Here is a 27807-nt window from a genome sequence, read left to right as displayed (position 1 = left end):
ATGACTGCCACAACACAATATCTGATCATGGTCCGTGCAATAGACACAAGTTTGTGTCTTGATAAATGACGATATCTTGTCGAACTCAGTTAGTGATATAGGTTTGTGGTATTTCGCAATTTTTGCAGCATCGCGATGGTCCTTTCATTCCTAAAAAAGTATTTGTCGCTATCTGGACACCACGTGACTGCAGCGATTGAAATGCGAAGATGTTCACAATTATCACACAACCTACTTGAAGAAGATTCCACGACGAGCTATCTTCTGAAAAGTAAAAAAAGGACTTTCAACAAATCGTACATAATTTATGTTTTTTCAGTAGTCCTACCATTGTTTTCACTTAGCAATTTTTAAAACCTTATGTTATATTGATTAACCGTTGATATATCCTGCAACCGTCTAATTATTGTACAGGTTTTGTATAAATAAAGAATTATGTTAATCCGTTTAAATGTTATACAAATTTAATCGTGAATAATGAACATTTTCTTTTCTTGTGTGACAGTTCATTTTTGGGTCCACCTTGCAGTCCGGGCTGAAACTGTGTAATTTTCTGACAAAAACCAAAGAAGTATTTTGATTTCTACAACTAAGTTTAAAATGCCAGATGCAAATGACAGAATATAAACAATATTTTTAGTGTCGGAAATTAAAAATTTATTTTGAGTAGATCTAAATCAAAACCAAGATCTATATTTTAATTGTATTGTGTTATTGCTACATGTATCAATTCATTATGAACATGTTTCATGTTCATGTTTATTACGTTATAAAACACTGACTCAGGTAATCATTCTAAACTAAGATGTTAGGACATATTGGGGAATTGTAAAACAATCGTAATTTAAGATTAAGAACTCAAACCAGGAGACAAGTCCAATTTCGACCTTGTGACTTATTTGTAGATCTTGTCTTGTTGATCAATTTTGCTTTAAAAAGTTTCTCGTTAAGTTTATCTATTCTAGTTTTCAAGATAATGGACAAACATGAAGAACATTTAGGGAAAAAATCTTCTATAAGAGGAAGTCTGACAGTTTAGATGAAACTAGGTTATATAGGTAGATTTCATCAGTATGAACAATTATTTATTATGTCTGTTTAGTTCACGAATCATTGTAAATATAACGGAATTCGATGAGACTGTCATCAAACTGAGAGGGTTAGCGCTATAAAACTAGGTTTAATCCACCATTTTCTACATTTGAAAATGTCTGTACTAAGTCAGGAATATGACAGTTCCTTTCAATTCGTTTTTGAAGTGTTTTGTCATATGATTTTGCCATATAAATTATGGACTTTTCGATTATATTTTCCTCTTAGTTCAGTATATATTTGTGATTTTACTTTTTCTGTTCTGGCACTTTGGTTTTACTCCTCTGTTCTATTTTTGCCAAGTCGGCCATGTTTGGTTTATTGTCATGCAGAGTCATCGGACAAATTCGAAGCAGTGTTTTCAGAGGAGAAGATTAGGTACAACATAACTTTTTATTTTGTTTATATATGTCTTTGTTTTTGAACCAAGAGAGTCCTAGTCAAGAATTTCAGATAAGTCCTGACCATCACAATACTTTAATAAATAGGAATATATGATATGATCAAATGAACCCACGGTCCGGAATTTATATCATTATTGAATAATTTACAAAATCTGTAGAAACAATTTTTAATAATAAAAGAGGAACATCATACAAGTACAGGGTACCTATAAAGTACTTTAAAATGTCATTGAATTATTTGAACTTTGTTGAGTTGTACCACCAAAAAAAAAGGACATGTAATTAGTAGTAGTTTAAATGTTCTGAACATTTTTGTGAATAATTATGAAATAACAACCAAATCAATAACATGTAATAGGTAGATTTTTCTGTAACATATTTGTGAATAAGTTTGATAATTATTAACTTTATTTTACCGCATAATTTGTTGAAAAAACCCCAATGTCTATTAAATATTTATATGAATATGCTATAGTATTCAAATGGACATTTAATTTTTATAAATTTTCGTATTTGAACGGTGTTCTAAGTGTTTACTTAAGATGATGTTTATTTTCCTCGTTAAGTATAATTGTGAGTGTTGACTTCACTTCATCTTTAAGATACCTTTCACTGACTGGTGATCGTGTCCGTGTTCTTTTTCCCTTACACGATAAGAACACAATCTACAGTTACAAATGCAAACAATGCATATATATATAGCAGCTCAATGCTTATTTATGCACTTGGAATCTTTATATATAGCTTGAAGTATTTTGATTTCTACAACTAAGTTTAAAATGCCAGATGCAAATGACAGAATATAAACAATATTTTTAGTGTCGGAAATAAAAAAAAAATATTTTAGTTGCTTCGGAATAGGAGTAGACCTCGGGAGCCAATTGCTTTTCGTCCTGCTTTCTTGAGCTCATACAACTTGATTAATTTAATATTTTACGACAATATTGTATTTTTATTCTTGTAATATTATATAGAGCAATTGGTTGAAAAGTCGCGTGCGAAATCATTCAGAAGTAAAAAATTATACGCATCTCATATGAGTATATCTAAATAAAAGCCAAGATCTATATTTTAATTGTATCGTGTTTTTGCTACATGTATCATTTCATTATAAACATGTTACATGTACATGTTTATTACGTTATATAACACTGACTCATGTAATTATTTTGATCTTAGATGTTAGGACATTAGGGAATTGTAATCTAGGAGCAAGAACTCAAACCAGAAGACAGGTCACGATTTCGACCTTGTGACTTATTTGTAGATCTTGTCTTGTTGATCAATTTTGCTTTTCAAAGTTTCTCGTTAAGTTTATCTATTTTCGTTTTCAAGATAATGGGCAAACATGAAGAACATTTAGGGAAAAAATCTTCTATAAGAGGTAGTCTGACAGTTTAGATGAAACTAGGTAATATAGGTAGATTTCATCAGTATGAACAATTATTTATTATGTCTGTTTAGTTCACGAATCATTGTAAATATAACGGAATTCGATGAGACTGTCATCAAACTGAGAGGGTTAGCGCTATAAAACTAGGTTTAATCCACCATTTTCTACATTTGAAAATGTCTGTACTAAGTCAGGAATATAACAGTTCCTTTCAATTCGTTTTTGAAGTGTTTTGTCATATGATTTTGCCATATAAATTATGGACTTTTCGATTATATTTTCCTCTTAGTTCAGTATATATTTGTGATTTTACTTTTTCTGTTCTGGCACTTTGGTTTTACTCCTCTGTTCTATTTTTGCCAAGTCGGCCATGTTTGGTTTATTGTCATGCAGAGTCATCGGACAAATTCGAAGCAGTGTTTTCAGAGGAGAAGATTAGGTACAACATAACTTTTTATTTTGTTTATATATGTCTTTGTTTTTGAACCAAGAGAGTCCTAGTCAAGAATTTAAGATAAGTCCTGACCATCACAATACTTTAATAAATAGGAATATATGATATGATCAAATGAACCCACGGTCCGGGATTTATATCATTATTGAATAATTTACAAAATCTGTAGAAACAATTTTTAATAATAAAAGAGGAACATCATACAAGTACAGGGTACCTATAAAGTACTTTAAAATGTCATTGAATTATTTGAATTTTGTTGAGTTGTACCACCAAAAAAAAAGGACATGTAATTAGTAGTAGTTTAAATGTTCTGAACATATTTGTGAATAATTATGAAATAACAACCGAATCAATAACATATAATAAGTAGATTTTTCTGTTACGTATTTGTGAATAAGTTTGATAATTATTAACTTTGTTTGACCGCAAAATTTGTTGAAAAAAACCCAATGTCTAATATTTATATGAATCTGCTATAGTATACAAATGGATATTTAACTTTTATAAATTTTCGTATTCGAACAGTGTTCTAAGCGTGTACTTAAGATGATGTTCATTTACCTCGTTAAGTATAATTGTGAGTGTTGACTTCATCTTTAAGATACCTTTCACTGACTGGTGATCGTGTCCGTGTTCTTTTTCCCTTACACGATAAGGACACAATCTACAGTTACAAATGCTAACAATACATATATATAGCAGCTCAATGCTTCTTTATGCATTTCGAATCTTTATATATAGCTTGAATATAAAACTCATATGAACTGAAAACATAATAGGACTTCTGATATTAGCACGATCATTGCATAAAGACTTGGTGTATACAAAGAGATCTATACAATGGCTGCAACAATAAATGGAAAACAGTGAAAGCTCCCTTATTAAGGTTACTATTTTGTTATTTCCCCATTCCGGCATTGACAACACATGAACACTGATATATTTGTAAGGTGTAGGTGGTTCTTTTTTTGTAAAATGGTATTCAAGAGGTTTACATATTGATGACTGCTGTAACCCTATTCTGACTATTTTACCGATTATGTCTGTTTTGTGTACGCATCGACATACCGAGTTAGACCATTTACCGGCTTTGTTATAACACTAGCAGCACGACAGGTGCTACATGTGGAGTAGGATATGCCTATCTCTCCGGAACACCTGTAATCACCATAAGGGGTTCGTGTTGTTCTTGCACCCCTATTTGTGACATTTTGTTCACATGTCATCGTCAACATAATGGAATTTGATGCGACTGAAACATAAGTATACGAGAACAAAAAACGAAATCTGTTTTAAAGTATACGAAAACTCGACCTGAAAAACATTGATGATGACCTAACTAACATTGGCAATGACTGGAATAGATAAAAACATGACCGGACAATCATAGACTGTCCACTCTGTCTTGGGCGTTGTCCGGATACGGATAAACTGTTAAGTGTCATTATGTTATAGTTCTCCTATAAATGAGAAAATACGTTGGACGACAAACGACTAAACTAGTTTAATTGTGATGGGGTGTTAACCATTTTGGATTCTGAGAAATTTAGACCGTCTGGAAAATTGTAAACCTTGATCTATTTTTGAAATTAATTCTCTCACACTTTTGATTTGTTAACCCTGTATACCAATATTTCCTATGTGAAATCATAAAATTGTTTATGAAACATTGAACGACAACATTTCTTCCTATGTGATATATCTTACGTCAGACACGCGAAACAATGCATGTGTTTTCAATTTGATAGATGCTTGTGTGCTACTTTGTAAAAATCTTGTATAGGTTTGCTTTAAACCACAACCACGACTTACACCCGTAGGTGTTCTACAAGGATTTGCAATGGTTTCAAAGATCTATAGGCTAGGTATAACGTAACTTTTCATTTCGGTTATATCTGTCATTGTTTTTGCATCAAGGATTCCTTTTCAAGTATTTCAAATACATCCTGCCCATAACAATACTTAAATAAATAGGAATATATGATATTATCACACAAATGAATGGTCCGGGATTTGAATAATTGTTGATCACTTTATATAATTTGCAGAAACAAAATTTAAAAGTAAAGATAGTATATCATACACGTACAGGGTACGCATAAAGTACTTTAAAATGTCGTTGAATTATTTTGTCACGTTGTAAAACCGAAAAAAATACATGTAATTAGTAATAGTTTCTGTACATATTTGTGAATAATTATGATAATTATTAACTTTCTGTGTCTGCAAAATTTGTTGAAAAAGTACAAAGTATTATGTTAATATAAAGTATGAATATGTTGTCGTATACAAATGAACATGTAAATTTCATATATTTTGTTATTTGAATACTTTTGTTTAACCGTGTACAGCTCAAAATGACGATTTAGAAACCTTGTCAAGTATAACTGTAACTGTTGACTTAACACCAGCTTTCAGATACCTTACATTGACTGGTAATCGTGTCTGTGTCTTTGTTTTCTTTACGCGCAAAGAACAACATCTACAATTCGAAATACATTTTCATTCTTTCAATATGACTAGAAAATAAGACTCAAATGTACTGAAAAAAGGACGTCTAAATTTAAGCTTGATCATTGCATTAATACCCATGCAATGGCCGCAAAAACAGATGAGTGGTACTGATATTATTGATTATTTTTTTATTCAATTTAATGTTCAATTCATGGTATTAGTTATCTACTTCATATTGTAAATGAACAAATCGATTTAATACTAAACAGAAGATTTCAGAACACATAAGCATGTTATTATCAAGTATATGAATGTTAGATTTCCACCTGGATGAAATGCACATCTCAATTAAAATTCATATGTTGAAAAAATACACACAATCTATAGGTTGTGTGTGTTATTTGAACGCATTGATCTATTGAATTTCCCAATATCTTGATTAATATTTGTCAGAGAATTTAACGTTAATCTATGTTGAAGTTCTAATACAATGAATTGTGATCTGATAAGTATAGATTATAATATGGCATTTTTCATATCAAACCTTTTATCGGCCCAAGGTTGTGATATCAGCCCAAGAGCCGCTTGCTGGAGGGCTGATATCATGAACGAGGGCCGATAAAGGGTCTGATATGAAAAATTACATGTAATTATCTTTTTATCATATACTTCAGCAGAAGATATACAGACAAGAACTATTAAAATTTAATTTTGTTTGTCTTTGCACTTTCAGAAAATATTTACAGACAACCAAAACAAATTCTTTACTTTAATTGTTTTATTGATAAAAAAAGCGTTTTATTTGTTTTTTTTTATGTTCTTCAATAATATTGTCACCTCATTTATGTTTTTCAAAACAAGTTTAACTTAATTCATTTTTGCTCCTCAACTGTTTTGGGAAAAGTCTTATCACTCAGTGCCGTTTTCCGCGTTCTGTTGTTTCAATCAAATTTCCGAAAATGCACGAAGTTGCATGTGATAAACGTCACGGAAATTAACGGAAAGGCATGTGATAACATTCCGGAAGCAGTCAATAAAGGTACCTTTATCAGCCCGCTATGGAAATTCTTAAGAATCTGGTCAATAAACCTAGTAATCCTTTCATAGCCTTTTGATATTTTCAAATGTTATTGAACTGTAAAATTTTAGTGATATTGTATACAAGTATATGATAATGATAAATATTCATCGTATATAATCTTTGTTTCATATATGAGGTAGATTTGTTGTACATGCAAAACAAAAACAATAAATTGAATGCGCTTGTTTACTTATTACAAAGTGTTGAAAATAACAACATGTTTATCTTAATTATAGAGCATTCACTGCTTCCGGTGTGGCTTGTATCCTAATGTGTTTAAAAGTGTTATAAACATCAAGTGTTGTGTTGATGACAAGCCTGACATCATGGTAACAGACGCAGAATAAACACCTTCAATACCTTGACCAACAGTAAACATACTCAAACCGCTATTTTAACCATGAAATGTTAAAACAAGTATTGTCAAATCGAACAGATTTGCCTAACCGTTCGGCAGATTATTCGGTTAATCGGTATTTAAGGTGATGTTTGAATACCGTATCTATAGTAGTCTACAAATGAACGTATGGCATTATCAAGCTTGTCTGTGAGGGATCCTGGCGAAGATTTATTTAATAATCTATTACATTGTATTTACTATGGTGTTTGTAATGACGTCAGATTAAAAAAAATCTTGATTTCGTTGAATTGTAAATATCTGAAACCGATGATTCATTCTTTCATTTTCTCTTCGTGTATCCAAACATATGGTAGAGTGTTTCAATTTAAAAGTGTTATAAGTAAAGCTGTGCTATGACAATTTAAATGTTAGGTTTCATTTAATTTATGAAATGAAGAAAGACACCATTAATGTAAATTATATCTTCACACAGTCTAAGGAGTATATTAATGTTCTATACAAGAAAAAGAACAAGGCAATAATTTATTGTATTGATAAATGCTCAGATCTAATATACAAATAAATTTGAGAATGGAAATGGGTCAAAAAGACAACAACCCGATCAAAACAAAAACAGCAGCCGAAGTCCACCAACGAGTCTTCTGTGCATTCAAAATCCTGCACATGGAGATGATCATCTGCTAGCCCCTGAAAATGTGTACTAGTTTTGTGTAAATTGATGTCATACATTACTCCAATACATATAAATGAGTTAAAATTTGAAGACAAAAAATAACAAGACTTACAAAGGTCAGATGCACCTGACTTTAGACAAATCTTTATTAGATATAACAAGATGTGGTATGGGTACCAATGAAACATGTTTCTATCAATATTAAAATCTGGAAAAGTAAACTTTTATGGTCAATATTCGGCTTTCAACATGGAGCTTGTGCTAACAGCGAACACAAAGGTATATAGGGCTCCATAGAATGACAAGTGTGAAACCATTCAAACAGAAAATCAACGGTTTTATCTATATTAAAAAATATAGGCATATACCAGCCATCAGGTCTGGTCTGGGTTAGACCTGTATGTCTGACTGGTCTTTAGATTACCTCTACAAGTCCGGTCCGGACAATATTTGTAAATATGTCTGCATCAGTCCTAACACGGCAGACCTAGGTCTAATTTAACATCAACAAATTTAACTTGCACGTCTGCCCAAGATTGATCAATATGTCTGCATCAGTCCTAACACGGCAGACCTAGGTCTTATCTAACATCAACAAATTTAACTTCCCAAATTTCAAGTGCAGGTGGAAAGCAGGCAAAACATATGCGTCAAGTGAACTTTTGTTCAGATTAGGAATGCAACCATCTGTAACTTAGACATAGCTAATTATAAAATTTTAGAAGAACAAAATGCATAAAAAACAGACAAAATATTCTTTAAATTTATGCCCCGCAATACATTTGATATTCTCTCAATAAGTAATACCAAATTTGGTGACTATGTTGAATGAATCTATCCCATCGAACTAATGATAATGGATACTACAGATACAGTAAAGTCAGCCCCATATCTTGCCGTACATCTTTTTGAGATGTTTTCAGCTTCCCAATCGTGACTTTCCATTTCTATGTAGCAACATTCCAGCAACCCCGGTGTTTCGGAAGTGGTTTGATTCATAACAAACTCTTCTTACATTTTCCTCTAATAATTTACAAAAATATTATACTTGCTAAGTATTTGTAATTTGTTAGATCTGGTTTGGTCGTATGGGTCAAAACGCTTTTTTAGACTACACATCCTGAACATCAAAATTTTAACGTTACAGCATTCCGAACGTAGGTCTATCTAGTGCTTTGGACGGCGTCAACAATGAACTATTTGATAGTTATATAGTCCTGTTTGTCGAAGGAATGACAATTGATATGCATATCAAAGACTTATCAGAGCTGGTATATAGAACAGATATAACCCTTAAAAAGTAAACATTAAATAACAAGAAACCATTAAAATAGTATCAACAGGTCAAATTAACGAGAAATAACGATTTAAGGGTACTCGCAGTTTCTGACCGCTAATTAAAACCCAAACACAATTAATAATTAAAACATCATGCATCAAAGACTAATATCCAACTTTAAAACATCCCAGGGATTTAGTAAATTAACGTCATGAACAGTCAAGAAGACACGACTTGTACAGTACCCCCAAAAAAGTCTCAACAGGCAGTAGTAGGATAGTTAGAATCTCATATTGATTTTCGCGCTTTAAATATAATATTACTGTAAATGTAGAAAGTGAAATACTGTTTGACTATGTTTTCTACAAGTACAGCCACATTAAGTAAAATCTATCGGTTTAACTTTGACTTTTGGTAACTGTTTACATGTTTGTGAAGCAGATACAAACATATCATACTTAAAACTTGGTAAGACCATGGAAGTATTATATTGACAGGAACTACTACGACCCGACTTCAAATGTTTTATCTGCGATGCCGCGCGCAATTTGTTGACATGTTAATTAGCTTGAAACATGGCACGTTATTTACATACCAGCGTGTGGTGCCCTACAATATTGTCATTCTTGGTTGCTCTCGGGATTACGGAAATAGACCAAAAAACTAAAGTTGTGATAAATTCTAAGGAAACAGCAATCGGCAAACCTCGGTAGATTCCGTTACCTTACATCTGCATATGTGTGCCGATTGAGTGATTGATGGATTAATGCGAGTCAGCATTCATTCTATAGAAAAACGCATTGACGATGGAAATTTGTCCCAAATGTATTGGATAAATGCCCCATTTTATTAATCTATTTTTCGGTAGAAATTGGACCATATGTAATATATATCGCAAGTTATGATTGTATGATAACTACTGTTTATTCCACTAAGTGGCACATATTTCCTGCATATTTAAGACAATTGTAAATGATCGTTCTGATAAAAACAAAAGACTAAAGAGATTTGAGATAAATGTAGGAATTATTTAGCTCCCTTTAAATCCAGGGTAAGATCATTGGTTGGTATATACGAATGTTCAGCTGAATCCCGATGTGTCAGTGATATTTGTTTTAGTACTGCGACTCAAAGATTTGTATATCTACATTATACAAATTTTTGTGCGACTGTTCAATAATATTTACCAGTATTTGGACGGTTTCATTTGGTCGGATAGTGATAACATATTTTAGGGGACAGAAATGTATTACATAATTAGCTATATAACGTAGTTAGATCTCTGTTTTCTTCTGCTGTATTTTGTTGATTGCCGTACTTGCTCGATTAATGTTCGTATTGTAAACTGAAAATTTCTACTTTGCAGGATTATCCAGTAACTTAACCATATCTATTACTCTAAACAACACAGTTTTAATATTTATCAAATATATTTATTGGTAACCGGTGATAACCGGAACACACCTTAATCACGATTTAAACTTGACCCACAAACTAATAAAATAATGTCACTCACTATTTCAAAACGTTGTAGAATAATTAATTCTGAGCTGATTTTCATTTTTTTATGCATCAGTCGATTTGTTAAAATAAGTTGTTCACGAATAAAGGTCTACCGACGCAAATGAAATAAGTAAAGGTGTTTTCCGACAGGTAATATTGTTAAGCTGTCTCGATTAAAACCACGTGATTGATAAGAAGTATCTCTGGTCAATTTATGACCGCGGCATCGCAGATAGTCACAACAGAATTTAACGACAGCGTTCTAATTAGACAGTTTCTATATCTTTTCTACAGGACTACCCGGGTTATAATTAAATGCTAATTAATCGTTGTAGTTCATGTCAATATAATACTTCCATGGTAAGACAAACAAAAGTATTCAGTGGCGCTTAACTGAAATTTATAATATCCTTACTTATCTTTTTTAACGACATAATGTGACCTATAATTTTACCAGTTAGCAAATCGCACGTCACAATGTGCATTTACACTGTTATGTATGTTTGATTCTTTTTATCTTTCAATAAAATCTCGAGTACAATTTAACTTACTAATAATACAATCTCGATCGATGTTAAATGGTTCTTATAAAAGTAATTATGTTTTTATTCTAATTGAAAGTTCATTTTTACATACATGTACTTTTTGTGGTCGTTGCAAATGTTGCTTACATATTTCTATTGATTTTATGTTTGAATTTTCTGTAATAAATTGTACGCCTACGTGTACTTCTTAACAATCAATTGGATTCAAAGCGCAATTGCATCATTCTTGTTTAGCCAATGAAATCAAAGCACTATTACATCATTCATTTCATTCTCATATAAATCTCTGCATTCACTCTATGACGTATCTACATGCGAAAGTGTAGGACAGTTATAACATTTGCTAAGTTTGCATCATCCACTTTTTGGACAGTTTTAATTGTAAGTATATATGTTGTTGTCTTAATAAATGATCAATTATGGAAATTTGTTAATGCAATACTTTTATTGAAATTATGATTTGTACCAATATCCAGTTTTATTTTTACGAATGTTTACATACATTTTATTTGCGTAATAGTGTAAATACTATATTGCAAGTGATATTATTAATATAAATATTTTTCATGTTATGTGCATACTTTAAACGCCTCAGGGTGTACTAGGGTACTTCAGGGTGTTAAAATATCCATATCTACGGATATGAACGTAGATAACTTATAATAAATTTCATAAAATATGAAAAATACAAATATCATGCTTGTATATACATGTTTCAGCACCATGTTTAACTGTTGGTACGTGATCGTTATTGCATTCAGCATAGGTCATGAGGTGAATACAGAAGAAAGCAAGTTTTATATAAATGGATAAACTGTAAACAAGGATGAACATTAACATTGATAAATATAAATAATCAACATATATTGATATTGTGCATTATTGATTGAGGGGAATATATCGCATCAACACAATTCATAAGCTTAAAGTTCATTTACAAAGATGAATGCAAAGAATTTCGTTCGAAAATGTGTCAAACTAAATATATCATTTTGATCTAATCAATATAGTGCATTAACCATATCGAATTTGCTTGAAATAACAAATAATTTCTTCATTTCTTTTGACTATAAAAAATCAATTTTAATTTCAGAATCAATTTTTGAAACAATTGTGTTTATCCTCTTTTTTGGATATATCGCCGATGTAGAGTCATTTTAAAATATAATATCTTATTTTTTAAGAGTTAACCCGTCCATGTACGGCCTACCAGGGAAGGTGCGCTAAATTAAAAGATTCCAATTGTGAAAGTACGTTTGGTTCTGGATGGTCAGAAAAAGGCAGTTGTTGTCGAAAAAGAACGTGTTGCGTGTGTAAGTAAACTATCATGCAAGTCGTCGTAAACTAAATGTTTTTTTGCAGTACTTTACGTAGATATTAGCTAGAATATTTATATAGTAACTTAGCTACCTTAGCTTCAATTAGCAAAATAATATCTTCCTTCAATGTTCCATCAAATGCTTTGATTTAACTTATTTTATGAAGATGATATATATATTTATATATATACAACTCGTCTAAACACCAACCCAACAATGTAAGATCTGTAAATTTGCTTTCGCAAATTTTTGGTTCTTCCCTCGCCGGGATTCGAACCCATGCTACTGTGATATCGTGACACCAAATCGCCTGCACTGCAGCCGTCCCGCTAGACCACGCGACCACCTGGGCTCTCAAAAAGAGAGCTTTTCGGTGGGCATGTGTTACCTTTCCACGTCAGTTTTAATCTAGCGGCGTACTACAGTACATGATATATAAGGCATGAAGATGTTATTGTTACAGATCAGCTAAATTATCTATAGTAAAGGATCCTACAAATTAATGTAAGATACAGTCACAGAAAATAATTATATTCATAAGTACGTCTGAGTCAGTGACAACCCTACAACAGATGTATCCATCGGATCCCCATCAATGATGGTGATACATGGCTGTGTACATAATGTATATACAACTCGTCTAAACATCAACCCAACAATGTTAGATCTGTAAATTTGCTTTCGCAAATTCGTATTTATATATATCTGGTGGGTTTAATAACCATTAATTCCTCTGACTGATGATGTGTTCGATTACCCTCAATTCCTCTGACTGTTGATGTGTTTGATTACCTTAAATTCCTCTGACTGTTGATGTGTTCGATTACCTTAAATTCCTCTGACTGTTGATGTGTTCGATTACCTTAAATTCCTCTGACTGTTGGTGTGTTCGATTACCTTTAATTCCTCTGACTGTTGATGTGTTCGATTACCTTAAATTCCTCTGACTGTTGATGTGTTCGATTACCTTTAATTCCTCTGACTGTTGATGTGTTCGATTACCTTAAATTCCTCTGACTGTTGATGTGTTCCATTACCTTAAATTCCTCTGACTGTTGATGTGTTCGATTACCTTTGATTCCTCTGACTGTTGATGTGTTCGATTACCTTAAATTCCTCTGGCTGTTGGTGTGTTTAATACTTGAAGAAACTATATTTATTATTCAATTCGCAGAAAGGGTATATGTTGTGACATCCCCGGCTTAGATTTTATATACCCTGTCTAAGAATTGAATTAAACTTGTAATACGGATTACCATTTCCTAATAAATTGTATAATTGTATGATACTAAACTTGTTACGGGAGGGATTATGCTGGATATTCATATGATGAAGACAAAATCTTTCAATCAGTTGAATTGATGTCTTTAGCCGGCATGCAAGTGACAGCTAGTAGTCCTTTGTTAATATATGTATCGTTGTCATTTTTCTAAGTTTCTTTTGTTCATTCTTGTGGACTATCGAACTCGAACTTCTTTTTAACTGAATGTTATTGCGCGTATTGTTGTGTGTTTGTTGTTCTTCATTAGCTAGAGGAATGCGTATAAGGTTGAGATTTCACAAAACATGTATAACACCGCTGCATGTTTGCGCCGGTCCAAAGTCAGGATATTGTGGCCTTTGTTAGTTTCGTATGTTTTTAACTTAAGTTATTTATGTTGTTAGGAGTTAAGTATGACATAAATTATCACTGCACTAGTACAAAGTTTTGTTAAGGGTCCCGCTTAAACACGCCTCCGGCTGCGGAATTGATTGTCTGGCTGTATACGAAAAACATTGATAGTCTCCGACTGTTGTCTACTCTTTGGTCGGGTTGTTATCTCTTTAACACATTCCAGTCTCAATTTTATTTCATAATCTAGAGTAATATTTTAAGATCAGTGTAAAAATATTCAATCTCTTTCTCATGTTATCGTAGATACATTCCGAATTTTATTTTATAATCTTGAGATCTTTGCTTTTAGTTCAGTATGAAGATATTCGATCTATTTAACGTTAAATGAATCCTGGCATCACTGTTAACATGAAAGCAATTTCTAACAAGAACCCTACAAAACTATGAAAGAGCATTTTTTTATGCTTAACACATCTTTTGGTCAATTGATCGAAAACAAATGTTACGATAAAAAATTTTCGGGAAATTATCAAATAATTTTTTATTCAAACTAAAAGTTTTTTGTCCTTATCTTAGTTTTTCATGAAAGTAATGAATTCATTTTCCTCTATAACAGATCATTAAGCGATGCAAGTTAAAATATTACAATTATAGTCTTTAGTCAAAAAAACGTAGCACTGATTGTCTCTCGTGGATTTGTCTCTCAACATTTGTTAAAAAAAGGAATTAATCCGTCTGATGAGTTAAGCATTTGATTTTTATAGTTTGTTCTTATGTTGTACTGTTATACCACTGTCCGAGGTTAGATGGAGGGTTGGGATCCCGCTAACATATTTAGCCCCGCCATATTATGAATGTATGTGCCTGTCCCAAATCCGGAGCTTATAATTCAGTCGTTTCTGATGAATTTAAATCCAGAAAATCGCTTCGGACACAAGAAATTATTAAACGTGTTGTTTTCATTTTTTTTTATGTTATCTAATGTTTATTATTGATAACTTCCTGTCAAAACGTTCGGGAAATTGATAAATACTTGTTTTTATTCAAATCAAATAAAATACTTGTCCTTATCTAAGTGTTCAAGGATAGTAATAAATTCCTTTTCCACGATACCATACCTAAGAGCATGTTAAAAATCTTACAATACTCGTCTTCAAACAACAGACGTAGCGCACATATGTCTCTCGTAGATTTTTCTTTTAACATTTGTTAAAAATGAAGTAAACAGTATTTATATAGCATTAGAATTGAGAATGAAAACAGAAATGGGGAATGTGTCAAAGAGACAACAACCTCATAAAACCACATAAAAACAGACGACGGCCAACAATGGAGAAATTTCCACACCCACACGTTGTCTAACAAAACGTGTAGTAGTTCAATTAAATTGAACGTCACACTAAATTCCAAAACATACATACGAGAATTGTTTGTTCGTTTGTTTGTTGGTTATAACTTGAAAACTGCAGATATTCTTTTAGTTCAGTGTGAAGATATTCCGACCAACAGTCTTGCAAATGGGACTGTCATTGTAGCGGAAAGAAATGTTGGATCAACGGCAAAGTTTACCTGTGACGCAGGACTTTTCCTGGCTGGTAGACAAAATATAACGTGCACAACATCAGGCTGGGATGGGAATATTCCACAATGTAGTAAGAACACTAACCTCTTTTTCCTTTGATTGTTCGTTATATATGTAACAATAATGTACAATGTTTAACTATCTCAACAACACATTGTAATTTAATCTTATAGTTATTATCATAACATATCATATTTTGACTTAAATGAAGAGATACTCTTCTTGCGTTGAATAGAATGATCACTAAAACAAGAATAGAGACACATTGCCGATGATGACATCGAATAAAGTTGAACAAAGCTTACCAATCAGTCACTACTGTTTGCAAATAATCACGATGAGATGGTATATTTTCACGTTGGCAATGACCAATACACATAAAGGCATCAGTATTAGTCCGCTGTTCAAAAGTCGATAAATCGGTTCAAAGAAAACAAATCTGGATTACAAACTAAAATTGAGGGAACACATCAACTATGAGTGGAAAACAAATTAACAACAGAACACTGAAGAGAACAAAAATAAATCACAAAGGAACATATATCGAAACGAACTATTATATAACAACTATAATATTCCAAAACACTTTTTTGACTTAATGTTGGCATCGTATCTAAAATAGCCGACACGATACCAATAGCAGCAAATACTATCTAACTTACGTTAGTGAATCCTGGCATCACTGTCAAAATAAAAGAAACGCTAACACAAAACCTACAAGACGCATAACACAGGATAATTCTGACATGCTTTATTTTCAGGTTTTATTTTAACGTAGAACACACCGAGGGGTTTTAGGATTGATCAAATGAAAAAACAACCGTATGGAGGTCCTTCTTTGGGCAATTCTGACACCCCGAGTTGTGTTCCACGACAATATAAACATTTAAATATGCATTATCTGACTTATATACCATAAAGTAATAAAAGTAAAACGATTTTCAGAGTTAAGCATTCTATTTTACCGACCACACCGTCCTGGTTTCAATACGCCCTTCGGCTCATTTAGAATGTGAAATTAAACTAATCAATAAATCTAGATATAAACCTTAGAAATCATTATCTATACCTATTAAAAATACTACTGTAACTGCACAAAGTAAGACACATTTGAATTGTTACGATCAGTTAACATTTGATAAATATTTCAAAAAAAGAAAAGGGTGAGAGACTATTTTTATTTCTATTTGTAAAGAAATTTCTGTCGTGGAAAAGTTAATATTGTTCACCAATTTTAATTTTAAATTAATTTTTATCAGATAATCAGAATTGAATTCTTTACCAACCCCACTCCCCCACCCGACCCCATTGTGAGGTACGTGGATGTTATTCAATAGAATATATATTGTATTAGTCGACCATTTGATAGAGTAAAAGGAATACATAAATGTTAAAAAGTTAAAAACTGTCACAAAGAACGAATATGTTAAAGTCTGGTTTTTACCCAAATGTAATGAAAGTGTTATTATTAAAATTCTTCTCACGTATTTAATAAATAAATGTCTCTGTATTATAGCAACAAATTAACAAAAATTCAAATCAATCTATTTGTTTCTAAAATTAAAATGCGGGCAGAGACGATCATTTTACATCTTTAAAAACTGTAAAAAAATAAAGGAGTAGGTCCGGAAAGACCTCTTTGTGGCCCCAAAATATAGCGGTTTTACACAATTGTTAAAATGTAAACTTTTAGTTATTTATTGGACAGTAGAATGCTTCTGCTACATAAATATGGGCTGTTTTTGACAAGACAATGCGCATATATCGGGTACTAGCACCATTAAGTCATGCTAAATTACTGAAATCTTCATAATTCCATCATTTTAGTTAAATTTTAGTCGGTTTTCGGGTAAAACGAAAGTACCCGCATTCGTGTTCATCCTTAAAATTGTAATGTAAGTTGTATTTCATGACAAGACATAACATATATAAAGGTTAAGGATAAACACGGATGCGGCCACTTTCTTTTTTGACAAAAAGCATTTGAAAAGTGACATTTTTCGGCATATTTGGTAGATTTTTCATATTTGAGCTTGAATCAGATCGTATTTAATGACTAAATCAGTTAAAATCTTTCACATACACTAATTGATTCAAATGAAATAGACACTTAAATGTTTAAAAAGTGGTCAACATCTTTCGCCAGATGAACCTGAAATTTTGGGCCAAAATCGGTCCTTACCGGACCTTCTCCTTTCCCAATTTGCAACAAAAGAGACGAATATGATTTTGAAGTAATTTAAAGTTTGCTTTTTTATCAAGAAAAATAATCAGCTCACATAGGTCATTATTTTATGCATTGGAACATACTTCATTGAAACATGGTTTCGTCCGGGTTGCTTCGTCGAAAGAATGTCATATCGTTCGGAGAGAATATAACTCCGTATATAAAAATCTATTAGCATATGAATCGAATTTTAATGTCACGTTTTAAAGTAGGGCGCTTTCAGAACATTAATAAACAAAATGTGTATCCTAATATCTCGAAAAGTGTAGATTTAGGTTACAAAAGTCCAATAAATCACTTATAGTAATGAATTATTTTCCATTATAAAAACTCACAGTGCAATGCGTATTAAAAATTATCGTTGATCAACAGATTGAAAAGTATGTAGATGCTTTAAAACAAAAATACCATTAGCTCCTGTACACTTAAAAAGTTTATTGAAACATTTAATACTGTTTTGATAATTTTAGCAAACATATCATGTCCTGAGACGGTAGCCTTCTTTAATGGTTCAAAGTACATATTCAAATGTAACGGTGGAAATTGGTCTAATTCTGAGGTATGGAATATAATATTTTGACTTACAAGTTGATTTTTTTGCAACAAAATTATGCTTTTTTTTACATTATAACTGTGTTTTTTTTAACTCTTTATCAGAGGTGTATGTACAGTACTGTCTCTCTGGCATACCAGTAATGACAAAAATACTTAAGCTATAAATGGCAAGACCTAACTGAATTTTTGATCCCGAAATGCACTTCAGTTTCGTACCTAATTTTTGATTCAGTAACGAGTCTTTTTGGACATATGCTCGTCATGTTTAAACAATGATGAACATGGTATGTTTGATGAATCTTTTAACTGATTTTCATTCTTGTAGGCTAACTGCAATGTCCTTGGTGGACATTTGACTTCTGTTGACACTGGTGACGAATACGCTTTTTTAATGGACGTTATTGCATTGATGATCCAACACATAGAGCAAATACTTTATGGTAGGAAAATTAGCAATTGTTTCAAGTTTCTCGATTTATTTCCATTCAATTAATAAGGTTCCACAGATAACAGAGAAATCAACTGATTTTTACAATATAACGTTCTATACATATTTCAAAACTAGAGGCTCTAAAGAGCCTGTGTCGCTCACCTTGGAATATGTGAATTAAACAAAGGAAGCAGACAGTTCATGCCATAATTGTGTTTAGGTGATTGTGATGTGTTTGTACATCTTACTTTACTGAAAATTCTTGCTGCTTACACTTATCTCTATCTATAATGAACTTGTCCGTGTAGTTTCAGTGGAAAATGTTAGTAAAATTTACAAATTTTATGAAAAATGGTTAAAAATTTATTATAAAGGACAATAACTTCTTCGGGGGTCAATTGAACATTTTGGTCATTTTAACTTATTTTTTTATTCTTAAATTGCTGTTTACAGTTTATCTCTATCTATAAAAATATTCAAGATAATAACTAAAAACAGCAAAATTTCCTTAAAATTACCAATTTAGGGGCAGCACTCTAACAACGAATTGTCCCATTTATCTTAAAATTTCAGGGCAGATAGATCTTGACCAGATAAACAATGTTACCCCATGTCAGATTTGCTCTAAATGCTTTGTTTTTTGAGTAATAACCAAAAACTGCATTTAACCTCCATGTTCTATTTTTAGCCGTGGCAGCTGTCTTGGTTGGTTGGCCGGGTCAAAAAACACAATTATTAAACTAAATAAATCAATGATGATTGTGGCCAAGTTTGGATTAATTTGGCCCAGTAGTTTCAGAGGAGAAGATTTTTGTAAAAGATCATGGATATTTACAAAAAATGGTTAAAAATTGACTATAAAGGGCAATAACTCCTAAAGGTGTCAACTGACCATTTTGGTCATGTTAACTTATTTGTAAATCTTACTTTGCTGAACATTATTGCTGTTTACAGTTTATCTCCATCTATAATAATATTCAAGATAATAACCAAAAACAGTAAAATTTCCTTAAAATTACCAATTCAGGGGCAGCAACCCAACAATGGGTTGTCTGATTCATGTGAAAATTTCAGGGCAGATAGATCTTGACCTGATAAACAATTTTACCTCTCATGTCAGATTTGCTCTAAATGCTTTGGTTTTTTAGTTATAAGCCAAAAACTGCATTTTACCCCTATGTTCTATTTATAGCCATGGTGGCCATCGTGGATGGTTGGCCGTTTAAAAAATCACAAACTTTAAAGTAGATACATCAATGATGATTGTGGCCCAGTTTGGATTAATTTGGCCCAGTAGTTTCAGAAAAGAAGATTTTTGTAAAAGATCATGGATATTTACGAAAAATTGTTAAAAATTGACTATTAAGGGCAATAACTCCCAAAGGGGTCAACTGACCATTTTGGTCATGTGACTTATTTGTAAATCTTACTTTGCTGAACATTATTGCTGTTTACAGTTTATCTCCATCTATAATAATATTCAAGATAATAACCAAAAACAGTAAAATTTCCTTAAAATTACCAATTTAGGGGCAGCAACCCAACAATGGGTTGTCTGATTCATCTGAAAATTTAAGGGCAGATTGATCTTGACCTGATAAACAATTTCAACACATGTCAGATTTGCTCTAAATGCTTTGGTTTTTGAGTTATAAGCCAAAAACTGCATTTTACCCCTATGTTCTATTTTGAGCCATGGCGGCCATCTTGGATGGTTGGCCAGGTAAAAAAGCACAAACTTTAAACTAGATACATCAATGATGATTGTGGCCAAGTTTGGTTTAATTTGGCCCAGCAGTTTCAGAATAGATGATTTTTGTAAAAGTTAACGCCGGACGACGGACGACGGACGACAGACGACGGACGACGACGGACGCCAAGTGATGAGAAAAGCTCACTTGGCCCTTAGGGCCCGGTGAGCTAAAAAAAAACTAAGAATATTATTCTATATGGTTATATGAGCGCCGATCGTGCGCGCATTTGTATATTCGAACAATGTGAAATGAAGTGCATGGCTCACAACAATAGATCATATGTGGGATAAACTCTTTGCATGTCACTACACAGTTTATTTGGTATGCTATTCTGAAAACGTTTTTAATTAAAGTGTTTAAATCACATGTGTAAAGATATTAACCTATGTACTGTTATAAATTTTGATGAAATGTGTCAATTTTTTACGGTCTGTTGAAGGGTAGTATTAACATGTCGATTTTTTGTAAGATATTTGATTTTTTAAATTTGTACTTAAGTTGCTTTCATATCGAATACCGGTATATACCTAACACATTTGATTCATTATGACATGTATAGCATTTAACAAACCCCGACTTTAATGATAGTATTTGACTCTGTCTTTTAAGGTTTATTTAGAATATGGATATCAACTAAGAAAGTTCGGGTTTGAAACAAATCTTTAAATTTATTTTGATTTAATGCGGACATTTATAGAGGTTATTTACAACCACTGGGTCGATGATACTACTGCTGGAGTTTTTATTACCGAGAGTATCACCAGCTCAGTAGTCAGCACTTCCGTGTTGATATGATATATTATCATATACTTAGACTAAATAACATATGATTTTTACTGTATGATAATAGCATTAAACTAACGTAAATTCCATATTTTTCGAATTGGTGCTTAGCGGGCTGATATGAAAAGTTTATCACATGATTCGAGTGTTATCACATGCCTTTCCGTAACGTTATCGCATGGCATTCCGGTGAAACTCGGCAAACTCCGGAAAATACACCTCAATGCTACGTTTTCACTGAAAAACATTACAAAGTAGTGTACAAAACAGTTATTTGGATACTAGAAAGTACATTTTGTTAAATAATTAAAAAAAAAAAAAAAAAGAAACAACAACAATCAAATTTTTAATTAAATGTCTTTTTTAAAAGTTTCACACATAATTCGTTAGAAAGTTACTTTAAAAAAAAGTTGACTTTTCCTAACAGTGTTCATTATGTATATTTTTGAATTATTTTTTTGTTGTTTCGTCAAAATCTAAATGTTTTTTCTTCTCTGCTGAGGCATATGATATAAAGATTTCATATCAAATGTACTAAGTTTGGAATCCGACTTCCGTGAACTTTTCACTCTTTAAACTTCTATTTGGGAACCACGTAAAAGGATCAATATATGAATCTGTGATTTTTCTCCATCGTTGAAGCATATGATAAAAAGATCATAACATGTCACTTTTCATATCGCATGTATTATCAGCCCTCGAGCCATGCGGCTCTTGAGCTGATATTGAACCTAGGGCTGATAATACATGCGATATGAAAAATGCCATGTAATAATCTGATATTATTGATATGGTAAACGTGTTTAACTCGGTAATATTCTATACGTGCCTGTCCCAAGTTAAGACCTTATAGTTCAGTGGAAGTTATATGTGATATTCGTAAATTGTTTTGTTATAAACTAGGCCATTAATTTGTATCATGCAATTGATTTGTTTCATATTTTTCATTTCGGGTCACTTTATTACCTGCTATACAGTATTGGGGTTTTCTCATTGTTGAATACGGTTGCCTATAATTTCTAACATCAACTTCATTTGAACCTTTGTAGATAGTTGTCTTATTGCAACCATTCTAGTATATATTTGTTTAGGGGCCAGCTGAAGGACGCCTCCGGGTGCGGGAATTTCTCGCTACATTGAAGACCTGTTGGTGACCTTCTGCTGTTGTTTTTTATTTGGTCGGGTTGTTGTCTCTTTGACACATTCCCCATTTCCATTCTCAATTTTATATCTTCTAATGAAGGTGTACACAGTTAGAAAAGGTACCAGGATTATGATTTAAATCGTCAGACGCGCGTTTTGTCTGCATCGAATTCATCAGTGGCGCTCAGATTGCAATAGTTATATAGCCGAACAACAACAAAGTTGACGGGCATTCAAAAAGATGTGACAAATACAGCTAAGGAAATCTATTCCTGGGATTAAAAAATCCTTATTTTTCGAAAAATACTTTATAACAGGAAATTTATAAAAATGACCATATAATTAATATTCATGTCAACACCGAAGTGCTGACTACTGGGCTGGTGATACCCTCGGGAATAAAACGTCCACCAGCAGTGACATCGACCCAGTGGTGTATAAAGATATCAAATGTACCAGGATTATAATTTAATACGTCAGACGCTCGTTTTGTCTACATTCGAATCATCAGTGACGTTCAGATCAAAATAGTTATAAAGCTAAACAAGTACAAAGTTGAAGAGAATTAGGGATCTAAAATTCGAAGAAGATGTGTCAAATACAGCTAAGGTAATCTATTTCCGGGTTAAAAAAAATCCTTAGTTTTTCGAAAGTAACAGGAAATTTATAAAAATCACCATATAGTTGATATTCATTTCAACACCGAAGAACTGACAACTGCGCTGATGATAGATGATGATGTCTTTGCATTCATAACACATGCTATATTCCTGCTGACATTATTTTGTTATAGTTTTATCAAAGAAATTCATGCAGTTTGAAACTGTAATTTTCAGTCCTTTTTTATTTTGCATTTCAAGAGAACAATCTTACTTATTATGTTTATATCATTATTTTAAGGATTTTTTTGGATTTGGGAACCATTTAACTACAGTGACTGGTACCCTGGATCACCACAGCAACCAGATAATAATAATACGCAAAATATGCCAGGCGCATACTGTACTTTGTTGTTTCCTCCGTCTCCGTTGCCTTCTTCAAAATGGAATTACCACCCTTGTAGTGCACAATCAAGGTCCGTTTGTGAAATTCGGTAGGTAGAATTGAAACCTCATTTACTTTGGTTGTAAAAGGAAAATTAAATTATGGAAATCGTAGGATACAACTATTTCCTTCAGACAATAAAAGGGAAAAGGAAAATAAGAAAATTTCAATTGTTTGACCAAGTCAGGAATATGACAGTTGCTGTTTATTCGTGTGATGTCTTTTATCCTTTGATTTTGTCATTTGATAAGGGACTTTCCGTTTTGCATTTTCATCGGAATTCAATACATTATCATTTTACTTTTTTGTGTAAAGTATTGAATAGTGAAAGATTTTAACGTTTTTGTGGAATCATATAGAGTAAATAAACTCATCATATATACCTGGATTGAAATTTTGTATTTGCGCTTAGTTTGCTTTGTCTGTATGACATTTGTGTTAGTTTGTTTTTATAATGGGATTGTTAGACAATGTTTACTGCTTTACCATTATTTTGAAAGTTGTTCCTGTTGTGTCTATTTGTTTATGGTGGAATTTAGAGCAACAGAGTGAGAGGTTTGCTATCTATAACCATGTTTAATTGATTTTTTTTGCATAAGAAAATGCATATATCGAGCCAGGAATACGACAGTTGTTATCTTTTCTTTTTTTGTGTGTTAGAGTTTTTGCTATTGCCATTTAATGAGGGACTTCCTGATTTGAAATTTCCTCCAAGTTGAGTATTTTTTGGATTTATTTTTTTACCCTGTTGATAGATATTTTAGCACTCTCTTTGCACCTTCATTTAGCATGTTTACCACTAACCACAAAATATAAAGAAGAATTGGTTTGATTGCCAATGAGACAACTCTCCACAAGAGACCGCCAGATATATATAAACAACTATAGGTCACTGTATGGTCTTCAACAATAAGCAAATCCTATACCACACAGTAAGCTATAACAGGCCCAGAAATGTCAAATGTAAAACAATTCAAAAGAGAAACTTGAATTCCTAATAAATGTACAACAAATAAACAAAAATCAAATATGTGGCACATACATAGAATAATAACCACTGAATTACAGTTTCCTGACATGGAACATGCACATAAATACAGAGTGAGGCGGTGTAAAACATGTAAGCGGGATCGAAACGACCCTTTATTGATCAATTTATTTATTCATCTCTATCTATATATGTTACAGTAAATGGGTGAAATTAGGAATTACATGTCATTACTAAAATTAAGGAATGACATGTGATTCCTGATGCCCAATACTCACTAGAAAATCAGTGAGTACTCTTAAAAAGTGATCAGCCTAAAATGTACCTTTTTGCTACGAGATTTAAAAATAACATATGATTGGTGTTGTTAAATCATAACTGAAGTCAATAATTGGACCTTATTGAATACATATTCATTTAACCTTCAATTCAGCTTTTAGACGGAGATGGGTTACCGATGTATTAAGCTATCAAAGCTGTAAGGGTTTCGCAGAATCCAGTGTCTCGCCTTCTTAAAAAGCTTCTGTTAAAGTTTGGTAGAAATCCTGGATAATTTAAGAAAGTTATCAAAATAACCATTTGGTTGACTTATTCAATCACAAAAAGACTATTCTTATACAGGAAGAAAGAATGATACAATTTTGTTGCAGGTATATTCCCGTTTGAATGGTTTTACACTAGTAATTTTGGGGCCCTTTATAGCTTGTTGTTGGGTGTGAGCCAAGGCTCCGTGTTGAAGGCCGTACTTTAACCTATAATGGTTTAATTTTTAAATTGTTATTTGGATGGAGAGTTGTCTCATTGGCACTCACACCACATCTTCCTATATCTATTCAGTTTAGAGGTCTTGAAAAACTCATAAAAAACGAGAAACAGAAAATACAAAATGTGACTCTTAACGCCATTAATTTAAATATATTTGTTTGTGATAAATGTCAGCTTCATCGTAAATGTCTGACAAAAGAAGTTGTAGTTAAACATATTTTGTAAATGAAATTCATTGGACAAATTAAAGGTTAAACCCTAAACAGCTGGGGCAAATTTGGCGCAATATTGAGGCTTGATACTGACTAAATTTGGGGTTGTGATCAAGTTTTTGACAAAGTATATGTTTATGACGCAAAATAAATGTCAAGATCTTACAAATCTATTTTATAATACTGTGCAATTATGTATTTCTCTTTAGATTTTTAATAAATTGAAATTTGAAAAATTAATAAAAAAATTTGAACCCCTTCAAACAATAGGAACCCTCCAAACTTTTTGACCCCCTTTGAGCAATAAACCCCACACATACTCAAAGCCTTTTCTTTGTAGTATGGGTAGTACAATTTCGGAGAGATATTCTTAAACACAAGTTATTGTCTGGAAACTAAAAACATGCTTGTTTTTGACACTTTATTCCTACATGAATAGGGCAATCGCCCCAAAATCTTCTTTTTGTGATATGACACCTTAAAGAACAATGTCAGAGAGACCCATACTCTTACACACAAGTTATAGGCAATAAACTACAAAAAATGCTTGTTTTTGGCACCTTTTTGGCCCTTAATTCCTAAACTGGCCTCTAAAATGAATTCAAGCCTTTTACTTGTGGTATAAGCATTGTTGTTTAATTTTAGAGCTTTTGACATACTCATACAAAGTTATTATCCTGAAAGTAGAAAAATGCTTGTTTTGGGCCCCTTATTCCTCAAAGGTTGGAACCATTATCCCAAACTTCAATCAAAATCTTTCTTTTGTGGTATTTAACCATCTTATTAAATGAAATAGAGATCCATTCACTTAAACAAGAGTTATTTTCCGGAAAACAAATGTGTCTTCGGACGACGCAGAAGACGACACATACGACGACGATATCATACCATTATACGATAAAAAAAAATGTTTGAGGTCGTATAAAAACAGCTTGCTAAGTTGCCTATACACTTCTTAAATATGTATTTCTCAATTTTGGATTAATATAATTGTCCTGCATGCCGAAACTGATTTTTAGGGAGTTTTAAAACTTATAAAACAACCATTTTACAGTTTCAATTCACAAACGCTAAAAGTAGGTACTTTTAATGTGCCTTATAATCCTTAATCCTTAAGTATAAAGCCGTGAAAATCCCTACCCTTGTACTTTCATATTCAATATCTTGAATTCGGTCTTTTATTTTTAACGAAAATATCAAGTTAGTAAATAACTGTAAAAATATCACAAAAATCAGTGAATAGCAGTTATCACTGAAACAGTTAGTAAATACATGTAATTACTAAATTGACTAGTAAATACAGGTATTTACTGAAATGTTGAGTAATTACGTGTAATTCCTAATTTCAATTATTTAATGTAACATATACATGATATAGTATAAATATTATTATTAGTATTGTTATAATAATCTATTCTATTCAACATTTTTAGGATAATCGTATAATAATAGCTATATCTTATTTTTGTTATTTGATATTAAAACAAATGGTGTATTATATTAAAGAATAAATATCACACGTATTTCACCATTAAAAGCAAATTATTGCTTAACAACTATATCTTTGTATATTTAAAAAAAAGTTGGCTACCTTAAAACAAATAATTATATCATATCGGGTTTTTATTATTCTCCCTTTTGTAGATTGACATAATATATATCTATCAGTTTGAGAGAGCCATATGCATTATCTGAGGACGACATGATATTTGTCGAGTTGGAAGCGAGATCTGAACTATATGAGGACGATATGTTATTTGCATTTCTAATAAAATATTGAGAGACTAAATACGAAGTGTTCTTTGTTTCATAGTTCCAGATGCCATTTATAAAATATTTTCTATTGAGAATAGAATAGTCAGGGATAAATAACACGTACAGAGAAATATGACAATAGTGACCCTAAAGAAAAGAGACATAGATAATCTTAATTTCTGATCTGTTTAATCACCTGGCAATAATACAGAAATAAGTAATTGTTCCTATGTTGTGCTGTTTCACAATTGTTCCATGGTACCCGCAAACATGTTAAAAACAACTTCTTAGATATGTTCAGGAACCAAGTCATGAACCTTTCAAATCAGTTGTTGCGATTTGTTGCTTCATATTAAATTTGTACCTCTTTCGTTATTTTGAAAATCTGCCAGG

General features: G+C 32.1%; 1 protein-coding gene across 1 annotated transcript; it reads left to right on the top strand.

The window, feature by feature from the left end:
• LOC134694453 (C-type lectin mannose-binding isoform-like) lies at window positions 1–27405 on the top strand. The gene is made up of 7 exons (XM_063555465.1): window positions 1–49; window positions 12427–12555; window positions 15658–15828; window positions 18456–18544; window positions 18866–18980; window positions 23551–23743; window positions 27304–27405. Exons 1-7 carry the CDS (start codon window positions 1–3, stop codon window positions 27311–27313), a joined length of 756 nt encoding a protein of 251 aa, XP_063411535.1. The 3' UTR covers window positions 27314–27405.
• Window positions 27406–27807: the final 402 nt, after the last annotated feature.

This window comes from Mytilus trossulus, chromosome 13 (assembly GCF_036588685.1).
Source record: "Mytilus trossulus isolate FHL-02 chromosome 13, PNRI_Mtr1.1.1.hap1, whole genome shotgun sequence".
Taxonomy (NCBI): Eukaryota; Metazoa; Mollusca; class Bivalvia; order Mytilida; family Mytilidae; genus Mytilus; species Mytilus trossulus.
Note: the sequence above shows the minus strand (reverse complement) of the source record. Positions and strands in the feature narration are given on the sequence as shown.